Source organism: Psammomys obesus, unplaced genomic scaffold, assembly GCF_907164565.1.
Source record: "Psammomys obesus unplaced genomic scaffold, mPsaObe1.curated_primary_1811, whole genome shotgun sequence".
In the NCBI taxonomy this organism is placed as follows: domain Eukaryota; kingdom Metazoa; phylum Chordata; class Mammalia; order Rodentia; family Muridae; genus Psammomys; species Psammomys obesus.
In genome coordinates, this window is record NW_026591711.1 from 6,453,154 (window position 1) to 6,471,150 (window position 17,997).

At 41.3% G+C, this 17,997-nt stretch overlaps 1 protein-coding gene across 1 annotated transcript; it reads left to right on the forward strand.

Moving 5' to 3' along the window:
• Positions 1-10,106: 10,106 nt before the first annotated feature.
• On the forward strand, positions 10,107-11,487 carry LOC129680268 (histone acetyltransferase KAT8-like). The gene is given in 2 exon segments (XM_055611863.1): positions 10,107-10,175; positions 10,177-11,487. Coding segments are annotated over 2 exon segments (1,380 nt in total).
• The last annotated feature ends 6,510 nt before the right edge of the window (positions 11,488-17,997 follow it).

Consider the following 17,997-nt stretch of genomic DNA (forward strand, 5'->3'; position numbering starts at 1 on the left):
AAACCTGAGCATATTGACAGAGGAGGGAAATACAGTGACTAGAAAGCCAACTAGGATCCCAAGAAGGAGGTGTGGTTGCCTGGGTCAAATGCTGTTAAAGGCTCAGAATGACTGGGCCAGATGTTATCAGCTGGATAGAGTAGAATAGTTTTGTTGCAAGCCACCCCTTGCCCAGGCTGGATGCTCAGGTCTTCATGCTTGCAAGAACCAGAGTAGCCATCTCCGCAAAAGCCTAGACTCTTGTGGCCACCCCAGGGCTACTATCTGACTATCTCTTGTGAGTAGCTGTGTAAGTTGCTGGCTGGGAAGTGGTGGTTTGACAGTCCTCTCTGGGTTGGGTTGGTAGAGACAGATACCACATGCTCAGGACCACAGGACTTCTTTTATTAAAAGCCTCCAAAGTGGTCAGTGGGGAGGAATGTAGCTGGTTTGAGGAACAGAGGCTCTTGCCTCCAGATCAGATGGGATCAGCCTAGGGCAGGTAGAAACTGTGGGAAAATTCTTTGGAAAGAGCCCAGCTTCAGTGTCCTCCAGGAAAGAGTGGACAGATCCAGGCTTCAGAATACGGGTCTGGAAAGGTTAATATAATGGAGGATGTTGCTGCTTGTAAGGGGGTGTCTATTCCCCACCTCCTATTTGACCCCAATAACTTCACTGGAAAGGAACCTTCTATTGAAGCCAAAGGGCTGCAGAGGAAGGGGCAGGGCAAAGACAGAGTGGTCTTTGATCTTTTACACACTTAAATGAATACTCCCTGTGTAGTTCATTCAAGCAATAGGGTCTGCCCTTGGCCTTCTAATGTTTCTCTCCTTGACTTTGAGTGGGTTTTCCAGGACCAAATGGGGCCCATCCCTGGTGGGAACCACACTTTCACATCTGGGGAGGTGTCTGTATGAGACAAGTCTCAGAGTGATCTGGGGACATGAGTTCTGAGACTGCTCTCTCTCCCTGGCCATAAAGCAGCAGGCATGGACCCCTGGGGAGGTCAGTCTGTGTGCTTAGCAGGTGATGTGGTGGAGAAAAGATCCTGTCATGTCATCTGATTATACCTTTGCATCAGGAACAGAGGGAGGCCGAAAACAGACAATGACACAAAGTTTTAACCCAAGGGGCTAGCAAAAGAAGTAGAAACCTCAAGAACACAAGCAGGGACCGGAAATCATTTTCTCTTCCAGCAGGCTCCCTTAACTAAACTTTTTCCTGGCAAAGGGGGTGGAGGCGGGGGGGGGGGGGGTGGAAATGGGGAGCCAACTCATAGGTCTGCATTGCCCTCTGCTGGCCATTTTTGTTGATGACAGGTGTACTGCACCGCTTCCAATCAGAGGAAACTCTTCCGCACTTCCCCACAGTGGCTGGTAATAAGATAATGAGAGGCAAGAGCGAGCTCGATTGCTATAATTAATACTTGGAATTAATGTAGGAGACACCTACATCTGAAATATCTTGTAAAAAGAATGTGAGCCATAGAGCAGTGGGCAGGGTGTACACTCTGCCCTTCTGCTGACACACACACACACACACACACACACACACACACACACACACACAGAAGCTATTTCCGGAGACCACACTACACATAAGGTGCATATAAAGTGTCATTTGTGCCATTTAGGGAAATAATTTGTGTCTAAGAACTTTCACACTTAATTGCAAGCATGAATATCCACATCCACCTGACCATGCCTCAGATTTTCATGGAGAGTTTTGCTTTTGTCCTCATACTGAGGCTTTGGAGAACACTGATGTGACAGAAATGAGGTTCCCTCCTCAGGAGCTTGCTGTCTCTAGCACGCTTAATGAGGTCAGCTGGCCCTCCGTACCTGTCGCTTCCTTCTCTATACAGAAAACCTGGAGTGGAAAATATTCTGGGCAAAGCTGTGCTCAGCAGTTACTTGCAAAAGACCCACATTATGCTGAGTGCTGCAAATGGTCTAGACACGATTTGAGGCACTCGGGAGGAGACATGCAGACTCTGTACACTATTTTGTACAACAAACTTGTGCAACCATGGCTCTTGGCAGGGCAGGAACTGGTCCCCTGGGGACATGAGGATACAGGGGTGGGGGTGGGGAGATGGAGAGGAGAAGGGGTAGAAAGGGCTGCAGCCTGAGAGAATTGCGCATTCCGAGAAACACAGCCAGCGGAGGCCACGAGGGATGCCGGCTCATTTACTAGCTTGGCTCCTGCAGGTGGGCACTGCTGTCGCATTTGCTCGTATTCTCTGGAGAGATTGCGAACTGATACCCAGTGGAGACAGCACCCCTCTCTCTGGCCTCTCATTTAACATGTTTTAGAGCCAGCGATAGGAGTAGGACAACACATCCTGGCTCTTCTGGGAGGGACAACTTTTGTGGCTCAGTGCAGAGACCAGCCTGCCATACAGGGTTAGGATGAAGTCAATTTGCCTTGCGTGTCTATGCCTAGCCCATTCCTCTGCTCTCCTGGCCTTCTTTAAACCTCATCTTCACTGCCTCTGAAGTGCACTACCTCCCTCAGTGACTTGCTCCAGGGTCGACATACTAGACTCTGGCACTAGTGAACTTGGAAACATTTTTTCCCTTGCATTAGATGCATTCATTTCTTCCTCAGACACACTGATGGAATGCCTTTCCTGAGCCAGGCGCTTTTTTTGGCCTTCAGGTCACAGAAGCTAATGTGACAAAGCCTGGATATCATTGCACCAACAATGTTGTAGTGACAAGAAAGCAAATAATGGGCAAAATGAATTCAGCTAAGCTCTGCAGGAAAGGTGGAAGGCTGGACACAGTGTCCACAGCTTTTTTCTTGTCGTTCTCTAAAGCCTTGCCCTTGAGGAGTCAGGTCGTCCAGTTCAACCCTTGTCCAGTGGCTTCAACTCCTCACTTTCAAGTTCAGTTTCAGTTTCTGTAGTTGACACTCACTTTGAATAAACATTTTCAGCCCCCAAACCCGAATCCTGTATTTGGGCTCTCGGCACATTCTTCTGGCTTTCCAAATAACATTAAAAACCATTTCGTCAGGTTCTGGCTTCAGAGCAGAGGGTCCGTCGACAGCACAGATTCTTAACTGCGGGCTGCCACCCAGATGGGGTCTTAGAACTGAATGTAAGGGTCAGGAGCAATTTGGCAACAACCAGAGGTTCCTAAATATGCAGCAACCAAAAAAGAATTCAAAATCAGTCATGTAACGAGTCCAAGGTGCTTGTGGCACATTTGTCGATGTGGCATCAGGCAAATTCGCTGCAGCCGTGGTGTACTTTGCACTGTGTTTTCATGTGAGTCCAGACTACACCAGTGAACGCTAGCTGAGACACCCCGACAAAGCTTTCTGCCCTTCAGGAAACTTAATGTCTCAATTATGAACAGCAAAGACCAAACCTTTTCCCACCATCATTCCTCAGTGTGTATCAAACCAGTACATTTTTGGATTATAATATGTTAAACTATTTAGTCTTAAAAGATGTTAGAGTTAATAACGAGTTTCATGAAAAAAAAATTGTGAAATGATTTTTTTTTGCTTGGAGTTAGAACAGAGTTTCCGGCAATTTCGGAAATGCCCCCCCCCCCCAATATAATTCTGCCTTTTATACCGTGTATTTATGAGAGTGGTCCTCAGTTATGGTGATTATAAAACCAAAATATGAGTCAACTATGGAGGCAATGAAAATGTTCTATGTCAGCCAAGACTTAATTCCTTATCCAAAGATGGACAAGTACAAATTACAAAGGTATATGCATGCCAAGGAATTTGCTCTAGAATAAATCTCCTTACGATTTAGTATTAAAGTTTGGTCTGTATGTTTATTTTCTTTTATTGAAAACAGATTTTTTTCATATGATATATTCTGATCAAGGTTTCTCCTCCTGCTACTCCTCCCAGTTCCTCCCACTCTCCCTCCCATCTGGCTCCTCACCTTTTCTTGCTCTCATTTGAAAACACATAGGCATCTAAGGGATAATAATTAAATAAAATAATATAAATAAAAAAACAAACCAGTCAGAATATGACTAAATAACCAAACAAGAACAAGAGCCAAAGAAAAAGCACAAGACACTGAGACACACGTGTTCACACACTCAAGAATCTCATAAAAACACAAAACCAGAAGCCAAATAACATGCAAAGAAGCAGTAAGATAGAAAACAAAAACTTCATGGCTTAACATTAAAAGACAAAGAACTTCCAAGTCATAATATATACATAAAAGAGTAAAAAAAGGGTAAAAAAAGAGAAAAAAAAACTAATAAAATACAAATAAAAACTAAAACTGTAAGAAAAAATTATTTTTATAAAGCCCTGACACAACATTTTGAGACCAGAAATGTTCAAAGATGCTAGTGAGTTCATTTTTGTTGTCCATCTACTGCCTGGCAGGCAGTCTACCCCAAGAGTAGTTTGTTTCTCCAGTGAGAAAACTAAATTTTCATTGGCAAGCAGTTATCAATTGGAGACAACTACTGGGTTAGGGATGAACGGTATGTGTCTATTTCTACTTTCAGCTCTAAGACCTCATCTGGTGCAGACCCATGCAGGCCCTGTGCATGCTACGTCAATCCCGGTTCCTAGTTTCACCCACTTACCTGCAAAGTTCATGATTTCTTTTTCCTTACAGCTGAATAGTATTCCATGCTGTATCTGTACCACATTTTCATTGTTTATTCATTTTAAATTTATTACAATTTATGCACTTTGTATCCAAGCTGTAGCCTCCTCCTTTGTCCCCTCCCAGGCCCTCCCTCCCTCCCTCCCTCCCTCTTCTTCTCCCAAGACCCTTCCCAAGTCCACTAATGGAGGAGGTCCTCCTCCCCTTCCATCTGACCCTAGCCTATCAGGTCTCATCAGGACTGGCTGCATTGTCTTCCTCTGTGACCTGGTAAGGCTGGCCTTTCCCCCCTTCCCCCAGGGGGAGGTGATCAAAGAGACAGACCCTGTTCCCCTTACTAGGGACCCAGCTGGACACTGAACTGCCATGGGTTATATCTGTGCAGGAACTCCAGGTTATCTCCATGCATGGTCCTTGGTTGGACTATCAGTCTCAGAAAAGACCCCTGGACCCAGATATTTTGGTTTTGTTGCTCTTCTTGTGGAGCTCCAGTCCCCTCCAGGTCTTTCTATCTCCCACTTCTTTCATAAAATTTCCTGCACTCTGCCCAAAGTTTGGCTATGAGTCTCAGCATCTGCTTTGATACCCTATTGAGTAGAGTCTTTCAGTGGCCCTCTGTGTAGGCGCCTGTCCTATTTCCTGTTTCTCCCACTTCTGATGTCTATCACGTTTTCCTTTCTCAATGAGGATTGAGCATCTTACCCCGGGTCCTCCTCCTTGCTTAGCTTCTTTAGATGTACAGATTTTAGTATGATTATCCTATATTTTTATGTCTAATATCCACTTATAAGTGACTATATACTGTGTGTGCCTTTCCGCTTCTGGGATACCTCACTCAGGATAATCTTTTCTAGTTCCTACCATTTGCCTGCAAATTTCATGATTTCCTTGTTCTTAATTGCTGAGTAGTATTTCATTGTGTAAATGTACCACAATTTCTGTATCAATTCCTCAACTGAGGGACATCTAGGTTGTTTCCATGATTCTGCTATTACAAATAAAGCTGCTACGAACATGATTGAGCAAATGTCCTTGTTGTATACTTGAGCATCTTTTGGATATATGCCTAGGAGTGGTATAGCTGGATCTTGAGGTAGCACTATTCCTGATTTTCTGAGAAAGCGCCAGATTGATTTCCAGAGTGGTTGTACAAGTTTACATTTCCACCAGCAATGTAGAAGGGTTCTTCTTTCTCCACATCCTCTCCAGCATGTGCTGTCACTTGAGTTTTTTATCTTAGCCATTCTGATGGGTGTAAGGTGAAATCTCAGGGTCATTTTGATTTGCACTTCCCTGATGACTAAGGACATCGAGCATTTAAGTGTTTCTCTGCCATTCGATATTCCTCTATTGAGAATTCTCTGTTTAGCTCTGCACCCCATTTTTAAATTGACTTGTTGCTGTTTAACTTCTTGAGTTCTTTATATATTCTGGATATTAGATCTTTGTCAGATATAGGGTTGGTGAAGATCCTTTCCCAGTCTGTAGGCTGTCATTTGGTTCCGATGACAGTGTCCTTTGCTTTACAGAAGTTTTTCAGTTTCATGAGTTCACATTTATTGATTGTTGATTTTAGAGCCTGTACTTCTTAAAAACTCTTTTAATTTCATTTTTAATATCGCTATCTTTCTACTCTATCCTGATCCCTTTCAACATCCCAACACCAGATAGGAGAGAGTGGGAGAGGGAGCACTGTTCTCTTAGCTGCTTCCTGCTGGTTAGGGTCTTCAGGTTCCTTGGAGCCAAACCAATCCTATTTCAGAAGATCACCAACTTCTTGTCTCACTTCAGCAACAGTAACCAGAGTCACGGGGGAGAGGGGGAAGCAGCAGCCACCTTGTTCGTTCTTGAAGCACCCCAACACTCTGGACTCTGGCATTTATTCTGTCTATAGAGTCTTCAGATTTAAACTGTCTGCAGCTGGCAAAGAGCTCCTCTCAAGAGCTCACATGAGGCAAATAGTTTGCTGCTGTGGACTGTCTGAATCAAGCCCATATTCTACACATGGTATTAAAACAAAAACATGTGTATATCCACAACAGTGTCTCCCATTATATGGGCTTCATTTCACCCAGTTGATTGTTATGAAACCACACTTGTCAAAATTTGGCCTTAATTCTCAGGAAAATGGACTTCTAGTCATGAAGGTTTTTTTTTTCCCCCTACAGCTATATCAGGTAGGGTTTTGCCTATATTTTCTTCTAGAAGTTTCAGTGTTTCATTTTTTTTTTTCTGATTTAGGTCTTTGAATTAATGTAGTTAATTTTCATGTAAGGTTATAAAATAGATCTAATTTCATTTTTCTCTGTGTGGACATCCAGCTTTCCCTACACCATTTGTTGAAGAAAACCCCCAACCCACCACCAGCATGTTTTGGGTATCTTTGTCAAATATTAAGTGGCTGAAGTTACACATGCTTATGTTTGGGTTTTTAATTTTGTTCCACTGGTCTACATGTCTGTCTTTGTACCAGCACCATGCTGTTTTAGTGTGGTTATGTTATCTATCTTAAGATTCGCCATGGCAATCTATCCAGTAATGGCCATTTTTTTTTGTTCTGGATTGTTTTGGCTAAGTGAAATCTTTTGAGGTGCCGTATAAATTTTAAGATAGTTTTTATTTTTCTATTTCTGTAAATAATGAGATGGTGATTTTGACAAGTATTTGGTTGGCATTCAGTGATTTACATTGGATCTGTAAATAAACTTTGGCAGAATGGTCATTTCCATAATGTTAATCCTACCAATCTAGGAGCATGGGGTGGTTTTCCACTTTCTAGTGTCTTTCTCTATCTCTTTCTTCAGAGGTTTGACATTTTCATTGTAGAGGTCCTTCACTTTCTTGTTTAGGTTTATTCCTAGATATTTTATTTTATTTGAGGCCATTGTGAGTGGGAGAGTGCTCAAGACCTTTATTTCTGTATGTTTATTAGACTATAGAAAATCTATCAATGTGTGCAAGTTGTTTTTGTATCCTGTAATTTTGATAAATTTGTTTATCATTTCTAGATATTTCCTAGTAGAATTTTTGGTATCTCATTCCCCTTATTTCCCTCTCTTGTCCTGTTGCTCCAGCTAGTACATTGAGTATGATATTGAAAAGTTGTTCAGATAATAGACATCACTGTCTGATTCCTGACTTCAGTGATGTTGCTTCCAGTTTTTCTCCATTTGGGATGATGTTGGCTCTGGGTTTCTCATATATAGCTTTTATTATGTTACGGTATGTTCCCTTTAGTCCTTCATTATTTAGGTATTTTTCCATGAAGCCATGTTGGATTTTTTTTTTTTTTTTTTTTTTTTTTTTAGTGAGATGATGTAACTTTTGTCACTAAGTTCATTTATGTGGCTTATTACATTTATTGAATTACAAATGTTGAGCAATCCTTGCTTTTCAGGGTTAAAGTCAACTTGGTCATGATGGATAATTATCTTTATTTATGTGTGTGTTCTGTTTGTAATTATTCTATTGAGAAGTTTTTTAGTTTGTTTCATCATGGACACTGGCCTGTAGTTTTCTTTTTGCTGTTGTTATGTCTTTACCTGGCTTTGACATGAGAATGTTACTGGCTTCATGGAAGGAGTTTCAATTTTTAGAAGTAGTTTAAGGAGGAATGGCTGTAGAATCTTCTTTGAAAATCTGGTATAACTTTGCTGTGAATCCATCCTGCCCTGTAATTTTTTTTTTTTAAAGCTGGACAGCTTTTTTTAAATTACCATTTTAATTTCCTCACTTGTCATGGATTTGTGTAAGTTTTTTATTTCTTTTTTATTTAATTTTGTTGGTTTGACTGGACCTAGAAATTCATTCATTTCTTTTAGGTTTTCCAGATTAATGTAGTGTAAGTTTTTATTTATATTTTTATTTCCTTATAATATTCTGATCTTTTTGGTATCTTACAGTGTTTTCCTGTTCATTTCTGACTGTTAGTTTGGGTCCTTCCTCTCTTTCTTTTGGCTAGTTGGGCAAAAGCATGTCAATCTTATCTCTTCAAAGCACCAGCTCTTAAATGCTTTAATTCTTTGTATTGTTTTCTTTGTTTCTACTTTACTGATTTGTACTATCTCTTGCTGTTGACTGAGTTTGGATTTAGTTTATTATTGTCCTTCCAGGTTTTTGAGTTTCATCATTAAGTCATTTATTTGTACTCTTTCTTATTTTTTGATGCAGGCACTTAGAGTATATATTTCCTTCATAGGAATGCTTTCAATATGTCTCAGGTCTTGTGTTGTGACTTCTTTGACTCATTCATTAATATTTAAGTAATGAGTTGTTTAATTTCCATGAGTTTGTGTATTTATAGAAGTTTGTCTGCTATCAATTTTGTTTTATTGCATTGTGCTCAGATAGCATACAAGCTGTGACTTCAGTCCTTTTGAATTTGTAAATATTTGTTTTATGTTACCTAATGTGATTTATTTTAGAAAAGGTTCTGTGAACTGCTGAGTAGAATATGTGTTCCTTGGTGTTTGGATAGACTATTCTGTAGATATCTATTAAGTACATTTGATATAGGATGGCAATTAATTTTGACATTTCTCTTTATTTTTGCCTGAATTACTTGTCTATTGGTAAAAGGGGGTATTGCAATCATCTACTGTTAATGAATTGATATTAACCTGAGTCTTTAAATACAGTAGTAAAAAATGAGAGTATGTACAACAGTATTTGGTGCTTATATACTTAGGATAGTAATGTCTTATTGGTTAACTGTTTCCTTGATTAAAGTGGGAGGACCTATCCCTTTTTATTTCTTCTGATTGCTTTTAGTTGAAGTTTATTTTGTCAGATATTAGGATAAGCGATGCCTGCTTGCTTTTTGGTCTCATTTGAATTGGAGTTCTTTTGTCTATCCTTTTACTCTAAGACAGTGCCTATCTTTAAAGCTAAGATGTGTTCCTTGTAGACAACAGATAGATGGATTTTGCGTCCTGATCCATTTAGTCAGCTTGTGTGTTTTGATTGAAGAATTGTGGCCACTGATATTTAAAGTAATTATTGAAATATTTACATTAATTGTGGCCATCATGTTGTTGATTTCTGTTGTTTGTGTTCTCAGTGGTACTTAGCTTTTGAATAATAATGGCTTCATATTTCTTTCCATAGTTAGCTATTCTCATTCCTTATTTCAGCCCTAAATTTTGTTTCCTGTATTTCTTTTTTAAAGATTTGGTTTGTGGGATATAATTTTTTAGGCTTTTTATATCACAGAAAGTTTTTTTCTTTCTTCTACAAGCATGGCAGATAATTTTGTTGGGTATATTAGTGTAGCCTGGCCATCATGGTCTTTTGGGACTTGCAATGCATTGCAGACTCCAGTTGTTTTAGTTAGGGTTTCTATTGTGATGAAACACAATGATAGAAAGCAAATTGGGGAGGAAAGGCTTTACTTGGCTTACACTTCTCCTCGGTAGTCCATCATTGAAGGAAGCCAGGACAGGAACTCAAAAAGGGCAGGGACCTGGAAGCAGGAGCTGATGCTGAGGCCATAGAAAGGTGCTACTTGATCACTTCTGGTACCGCAATGGCGGCCCAGGGAGCAACAGCCGCAGTTGCTGCAACGACTTCGGGGATTGTGGGGGAGGGAGAGCCCGGGCGGGCCCGGGGAAAATGCAGCAGTCGAGGGGCCTTCCTGGTCCCCGGGCCGCGTCTCTCCGCCGACTCCGGCGCGTGGCGAACCAGAAGTCACCGTGGAGATCGGAGAAACGTACCTGTGCCGGCGGCTGGACGGCACCTGGCATTCAGCAGAAGTGATCCAGTCAAGAGTGAATGACCAGGAGGGCCCAGAAGAATTCTATGTACACTATGTGGGCTTTAACAGGCGACTGGACGAATGGGTGGGCAAGAACCGATTAGCACTGACCAAGATGGTGAAGGATGCCGTGCAAAAGAACTCTGAGAAATACCTGAGTGAGCTGGCAGAGCAGCCTGAGCACAAGATCACTCGGAACCAAAAACAAAAGCATGACGAGATCAACCACGTGCAGAAGACCTATGCAGAGATGGACCCCACCACAGCAGCCTTGGAAAAGGAACATGAGGCGATCACCAAAGTGAAGTATGTAGACCAGATCCACATTGGGAACTACGAAATTGATGCCTGGTATTTCTCACCTTTCCCAGAAGACTATGGGAAGCAGCCCAAGCTGTGGCTCTGCGAGTACTGCCTCAAGTACATGAAGTATGAGAAGAGCTACCGCTTCCACCTGGGCCAGGGTCAGCGGCGGCAGCTCCCCGGGAAGGAGATCTACCGCAAAAGCAACATCTCTGTGTATGAAGTCGACGGCAAAGACCACAAGATATACTGTCAGAACCTGTGTCTGCTGGCCAAGCTTTTCCTGGCTCACAAGACCTTGTATTTTGACGTGGAGCCCTTTGTCTTTTACATTTTGACGGAAGTAGACAGGCAAGGAGCCCACATTGTTGGCTACTTTTCTAAGGAGAAGGAATCCCCAGATGGAAACAATGTGGCCTGCATCCTGACGCTGCCCCCGTATCAGAGGCGTGGCTACGGGAAGTTTCTCATTGCCTTCAGTTATGAGCTCTCCAAGCTTGAGAGTACTGTAGGCTCCCCAGAGAAGCCGCTGAGTGACCTGGGCAAACTCAGCTACAGAAGCTACTGGTCTTGGGTCTTGCTGGAGATCTTGCGAGACTTCCGGGGTACATTGTCTATCAAAGATCTTAGCCAGATGACCAGCATCACCCAGAATGACATCATCAGCACCCTGCAGTCCCTCAACATGGTCAAGTACTGGAAGGGACAGCATGTGATCTGTGTCACGCCTAAGCTGGTAGAGGAACACCTCAAAAGTGCCCAGTATAAGAAACCACCCATCACAGTGGACTCTGTCTACCTCAAGTGGGCGCCTCCCAAGCACAAACAAGTCAAGCTTTCCAAGAAGTGAGTGGCTGCTTTGGACTGTGTTTCCTGGCTTCTGACCTGTAAATATATGTACAGACCTGTTTTATGTCATTTATTAATAAAGTAAATTCTGCTGGTGTGCTTAAAAAAAAAAAAAAAAGAAAGAAAGGTGCTACTTATTGGCTTTGCTCAGCTTGCTGTTTTATAGAACTCAAGACCACCAGCCTAGAGGTGCCCCCCCCACACACACAATAGGCTAGGCTTTCCCACATCAATTACTAATTGAGAAAATGTTCAACAGGTTTGCACATTTGGGGACATTTTCTCGATTGGGGTTCTCTCCTTTCAGATGACTTTAGCCTGTATCAAGTTGACATAAGACTAGGCAGGACACCAGGTCTATTTGACTTTCAAGTTTCCACTGAGAAATCAGCTGTCATTCCAATGGGTTTTTCTTTATATATGGCTTGTGTTTTTTCTTTTGCAGCTTTTAAAATGCTTTCTTTGTTATGTATAGTTATACTTTTAACTATCAAATGCCACAGGGACTTTTTTTTTGGTTTTGTCTTTGTGTGTGTGTGTGTTTCTTTTATCTATATGGTTTTGTTTTTCCTTAGTTTGGAGAAGTTTTCTTCAACGATTTTGTTGAATATCTGGTTTATGCCATTGATTTGAGATTCTTTTCTTCCTTATCTATGCATGTAATATAGGGCTTTTTTTATGGTGTGTCACATTTTCTGTATGTTACTTTCATTTTTTTTAATTCTTATTCCTTGCTGATTTAGTCTAGCTTTTCTGCTTTATCTTCAAGTCCTGATATTCTATCTTCTGCTTGATTCATTTCACATGTAAGGCTTTCCTTTGAATTTTCTAGTTGAGTTACTGAGTTTTCCAATTCCATTTTCATTTCACTTTGAGTCCTCTTCAGTGCTTCTATCCTCTTATTGATTCCATTCCCAAGCACTGAATTGTCTTCATCATTTCCATCAGCCTTATGTTTGGGTTTTCCTGGGCACCACAGGTCTTTATTCTTCCTAAGCTCTTTCTCAATTTCATTGATCTGTTTCTTTGTGTCTTCTTTAAATCCTACGATTCTTTCCTGAAGTTTATGATTGTTTTTTTAAATTAAGAGTCATGGGGTTCACATAAATAATAGCCATTAGCAAACATTTCTATAGGATCTGTTAGATTTGAAGAGAAGAAACGGGCTTGCCATATATATATATACATATACACACACATATATGTTGTTTGTATTTTTGAGATGCAGTCTGGGCACATGTACTTCTTTTGTTATTTTTAGGTCTCATATGGACAGGGCAGGTTAGGGCAGAAGAGATGATATGCATGGGAGTTGGGGTGGGTGGGACTAGTGGTTGCAAATGGTGTGGTCAAATGACTTTAGGTGGAAAGAGAGGATTCTCCTGGTCCAAGCCTAGACTGTAAAGGTAGATCTGACTGGTAGGAAGGTTTGGTGTGGCATGGAATGGGGCCTGTGGGTTGAGGGATAGGCAGAGAGGATTCTGGCAGAAGCCTACTAACTAGTTATGATGCAGACAGGGATGAATAGACCAGTCTGGGGTCCTGGATGTAGGATCTGGGCTAGATATGGTGGGTTGGAGAGGGTGCATGGATGGAAAGGATCAGGGAGACTCGCCAGGCTAGACCTTGGAGAAGAACATGGGGGGTCTGGCTGGGTGGAGGTTTGGATGCCCTGCAGGAGGGGGCCTGTGGATGGCAGCAGGTAGGGCAGGTTCCGGTGGAAGCTTCGAAGTTGGTTTCAGAGTAGGTAGGAGGGAGAGGGCACTGGATGTGGTGACCCAGGTTAGATCTGGTGGGTCAAGGAGAGTGCGTGGATGGAGAGAATCAGAGACACAGTGGGCTGGACCCTGGAGAAAATTGGGGAGCTCTGGAGTTGTTTAAAATTACAGAGCTGAGCACAGTGCTGGTAATTTCTACAGCACACTGCAGAGCATTTCCTCCACAATGCTGAGAGCAAAAATGGATAAAAGAAATTTGGTTCCCAGTGTGGAGTGTAGAAGGTGGAAGAAAGTTTAAGAAGTGGAGTTTAGTGGGTAACCCATTTCTATCATCGTACTTTTTATTTGGTAACCTGTGGTGTGTAGCAGAAACGTTGTTGCCCATTATAGGGCAAATCCACTGAAACTTAAATATATATATATATATTTATATATTTATGTATATGTGTATATATACACATATATACATATATATGTACACACACGTTGCTTCTACACTACAGCAATGGTTTCCATATATGTTTTGAAAGGTCTTCTGTGTCATTTATTCATCCAGTGTTGTCTCTTAGTTCTTGCCCTTCCATCTCCTTTTCCACTTAACTCTTTCTGCTCCATCATTCTCTTTTAATCCTTTTACTTCTGCATTCCATCTCTCCTCCCTTGAAAGCTACTCTACCATGGCCTTTTATTAATTTCCTGGCCCCTTTGGGTATTCCACATGGAACGTACATGTGTGAAGATTCGAATTTAGTCACGCATGAATGAGAGAAAACGTGCAACATTTGCCTCTCTGGGTCTGGGTTACCTCACTCAAAAGAACTGAGTCCAGCTCCATCCTTCCTCTTGTGAATTTCAAACTGTCATCTTTTTTTTTTTTTTTAGCAGCAGAATAATAGTCCGGTATATAAATATTGCACATTTTTATTATACATCTATTATTTGATGATGGACATGTGGGTCATTTTCATTTCATGGCTGTTGTAAACAGAGCAGTGATGAATATGGATTTAGTAATACATGGAGTTCTTTGGGTATATGCTCTAGAGTTGTGTAGCTGAATCACTTGGCAGATCTATTTCTAGTTTTCTGAGGAACCCCCTCACTGATTTCCAATGTGGCTGCACCAGTTTTCACTCTCACTCTCAGTGAATAAGTATTCCTGGAACTATCCCACATCCATTTTAGCATTTGACATTTTTGTTTCTAAATCTTAGCCATTCTGACAGGAATAAAATAAAAAATCTCAAAGTAGTTTTAATTTGAATTTCCCTGATGGACAAGGATGCTGTGCATTAAAAAAAGTTTTTCTTAGCCGCTTGGGTTTCATCTTTTGAGAACTCTCTGTTTAGTCGACTCCATGCCCCATTTTAAAAATCGGGTCAGTCTGTTGGTTTTATGAGTTATTTATATATTCTAGATACTAACTCTTTCTCTGATTTGCACTTGGTAAAGACTTTTTCCCATTCTGTATGCTGCTTCTGCACTCAAATACTGATGTCCTTTGCAGTACATAAGCTTTTCAGTATGTATCCCATTTATTAAGTCTTAATGCCTGCGGTAACAAAGGTCTGTTCAAAAAGTTATTTACTGTGTTTTTATACCCAGCTGTGATATATGAGAGCTGCAGTTTTGCTACGTCCTTGCCAGCATTTCATGCTGTTATATTTTTAAAGAGCTGGTTGTACTTCCTCATCCTTAGGAAATATGACTGAATTCCACAAACTGGATGATTTATTGAATTTATTGAATTTATGAATTTATTGAAGACTGGTGGTAGAATATCTTGATTTTTTTTGGTGGGAGTCTCATGGCAGGACCTGGGAGGCAAATGGACACATGCAAAAAATGGTCAAGGGAAGGTCCAGGTTTGCTTTCTAATATTCCACTCTCTGGGCTACTAACACACTCTCATGGGCGGTTCAATAAGCTTCCCATAAACATGAAGCCATTATGACCACCAATAATAACCTGTGGGAAGAACATAGCTGTCCACCAATTCATAATAATGACAACTCATGATCATGACAACACAGAGGGGTTTTATTCAGATGTAAAGAAAAGCGAAATTAAGAACTGTATAGGTAAATAGATAGGACTAGAAAACATATTGAGGTAACCCAGACCAGGACAGACAAATGATGCAAATGCTCACTCGTATGTGAATCTTACCTTTGAATCGTTAGATTTGTGTATTTAACTTAGAGAACTTGTAGAAGCCACAAATCTAGACAAAGGACATTGGTGGGTAGCAAAGGGGATCTTAAGGTATGAAAAACAGGTGGTATGAACGGGGTTGGGAATACTGGGGAGAAAGATTTAAGTGAAAAGAAGGGTAAAAGGATATGACATTCATTTATTCATTTATAAAATTTTATTCTTTATCAGATGTGGTTTACATATATTCTTATCCAGTCTATCTTCATTTTTTATTAAATTTTTATTTTTTAATATTAGTTACAGTTTATTAACTTTGTATTCCCGCTGTAGCCTGCTCCCTCATTCCTTCCCCATCCCACCCTTTCTCTCTCATTTTTCTAACAGCATGCTTAGAATAAAGGTTTTTCAGTTTTACAAAACTCAATGTATTATTTTTCTATTTTTTTTCAGAGACTATTTTTGTGCAATAGCAAATAGGAAGATTTTAAAGAATTTTGAGCAGGGAAGCAACATATTGAAAGAAATTAAAACAAAAATTGGTTCAAATATAGACAATAAAATGATTGAAGTAGAAGTAAATTTTGAGTAAGAAAAAAATCAGCTCTTAAAGTGAGTTAGATGAGCAATGAGTATTTAGGGAGGAATGGAAACCATTGACTTATGCAATAAAATTTCATCTCTCTGCTCAGCTCTGGCAGTGCCACAGTAGAGTTCTTTATGTCCAAGCAAAGAAGACTCCAAAGAGAGCTGTGGAGATCTCTGACCAAAGGACATCCTGTTTGCTCAGTGTAGCTGCCTTTCAAATGTACTTCTTTTTTGTGAATTACAGTTTCTGAGTCAGGAAATACATTTTCCTACAATGCATTTCTTCCGTATTGATTATACAGGCTCAATATTCTTAAAGCAGAAATGCTCCCCACCTTAATCTGAAGAAATTAAATTGCCAACGTCATGCCAAATTACTGAAAATATTGCATAAATTTACCTTCCCTCAAATACAGTTAGTGAGAGGTGTTAGTGAGATGGCTCAGCAGGGAAAGGTGCCTGCCATCAAGCCCAAGAATCTTAGTTCAATCCCCAGGCACCACATGGTGGAAGGAGAAAACCAGCTCCAGCTAGTTATCTTCTCATACCAGCACCCCCTCCCCCAGTAAATGATTTAAAATTTAAGAATTAAGAAAAGGAGCAAAGAGTATTATTTGGGTTTTATATACCAGATGCATACGAAAACACACATGTCTTCTGTGTTTAGAATTGGGTCTTATGACCTAGATAGTTTGTTATGTGTACATAAGAATTCTGAATCCTGAAATGTTAGCTAAGATTAAAGCAACTCAATATGGCTCCATTAGCAGTTGCTTTATTGCAAAGTACTTCAAAACCCAGGGTCATAAAATCACCCTCATTTTCTTAGCTCACTGGCCCCAAGACTGACTTCTGGGCCTGGGAATAGCAGGGACACTCTGCTGGGCTTTGCCAGATCCTCTTGAGTAGCTGTGGGTGGCTTCGATGATCTTGGCTGAGCATGTCACATCTCTGCTGGTCCAGGGTGGCCCAGGGCATCTCCTCAGCAGCTGTTGAAGATCCTGGAGGACAGAAACCTTCAAGCTAAGCCTGCGTGAGGCCCAGGCTCAGTAAGAAAATGGCCTGTACTGTATTTAATTAACAGAAACATGTCATTAGGCAGCCTCGCTCAAAGATGAAGCAGGGGGAGGGAATACCCCCAGTGGGTTCGGCAAAGAGTGTGTCTGAGGCACGGGCATTTTTATGACATCCTTGGAAAGGAAAGTATCCCGGAGACCCTTCTTTTCAAACTTGTAGTGCCGTAATTACTTGAGAGTCTAAGTTTTATTAAATTCATTGTTACGTGACTGGGGTCGTTAAAAATGAAGCTGATTTAGGATTTGACATGGAACTCGCAGTTTCTGTTGTTTGCTTCACGCAAAATTGAGCAGCAGAGGGCTCATCACAGGCTGCGCTTTGCTGCAAATGTTAAGTAACGATTGACCCTCCCTGGAGCTCTCCGTTGCTTGCTGGAAGCAACTCCCGTAATTTTCAACAGTGCTTTATCTATGAGATGATCTTCCTTTTAACTGTGCTGGGCTTTCAGACGCATTAATATAGCTTAATATCTCTTCCTGTTGCGTATCTAATTAAAAGCTTGTTGGATCTTCAAAGAAGAAATCATATACCCAAGCACGGGCAATAAAGTCTGCTAATAATCAGAAGGGAAACATCAAGGGACAACGCCAACCAGACACAAGGGATCAGGCAAAGAGAGCCAGCCTCCCGAGGAGGCCACTGATGCCGAAGTGAGCAGTGTTGGGGCCCTGTTCTGCCCTAGACTGGGGCTCCCGGGTCTGGGGAGAGGGGCTCATAAATTTTCCCATCTGCCTTCTAGTTTCCTAATCCCTCCTTCTTTTCTGGGTTGCCCTTGGCCCCACAGGTCCGCACCGAAGATAATGCTGAACTTGTAACAATCGGCCACGAGATGGCAGCAACTTTGCACTAAAGCGCTCTGACATGCACAGACCCTTTGGGAAGAGATGCTCTGAAGATGGCCTCTCCTGGAATTCTCACCCGCTCCCTTCTCTCTCCCTCTTCTCATCCCATTAAAAATTAGATTTCTTCCAGCA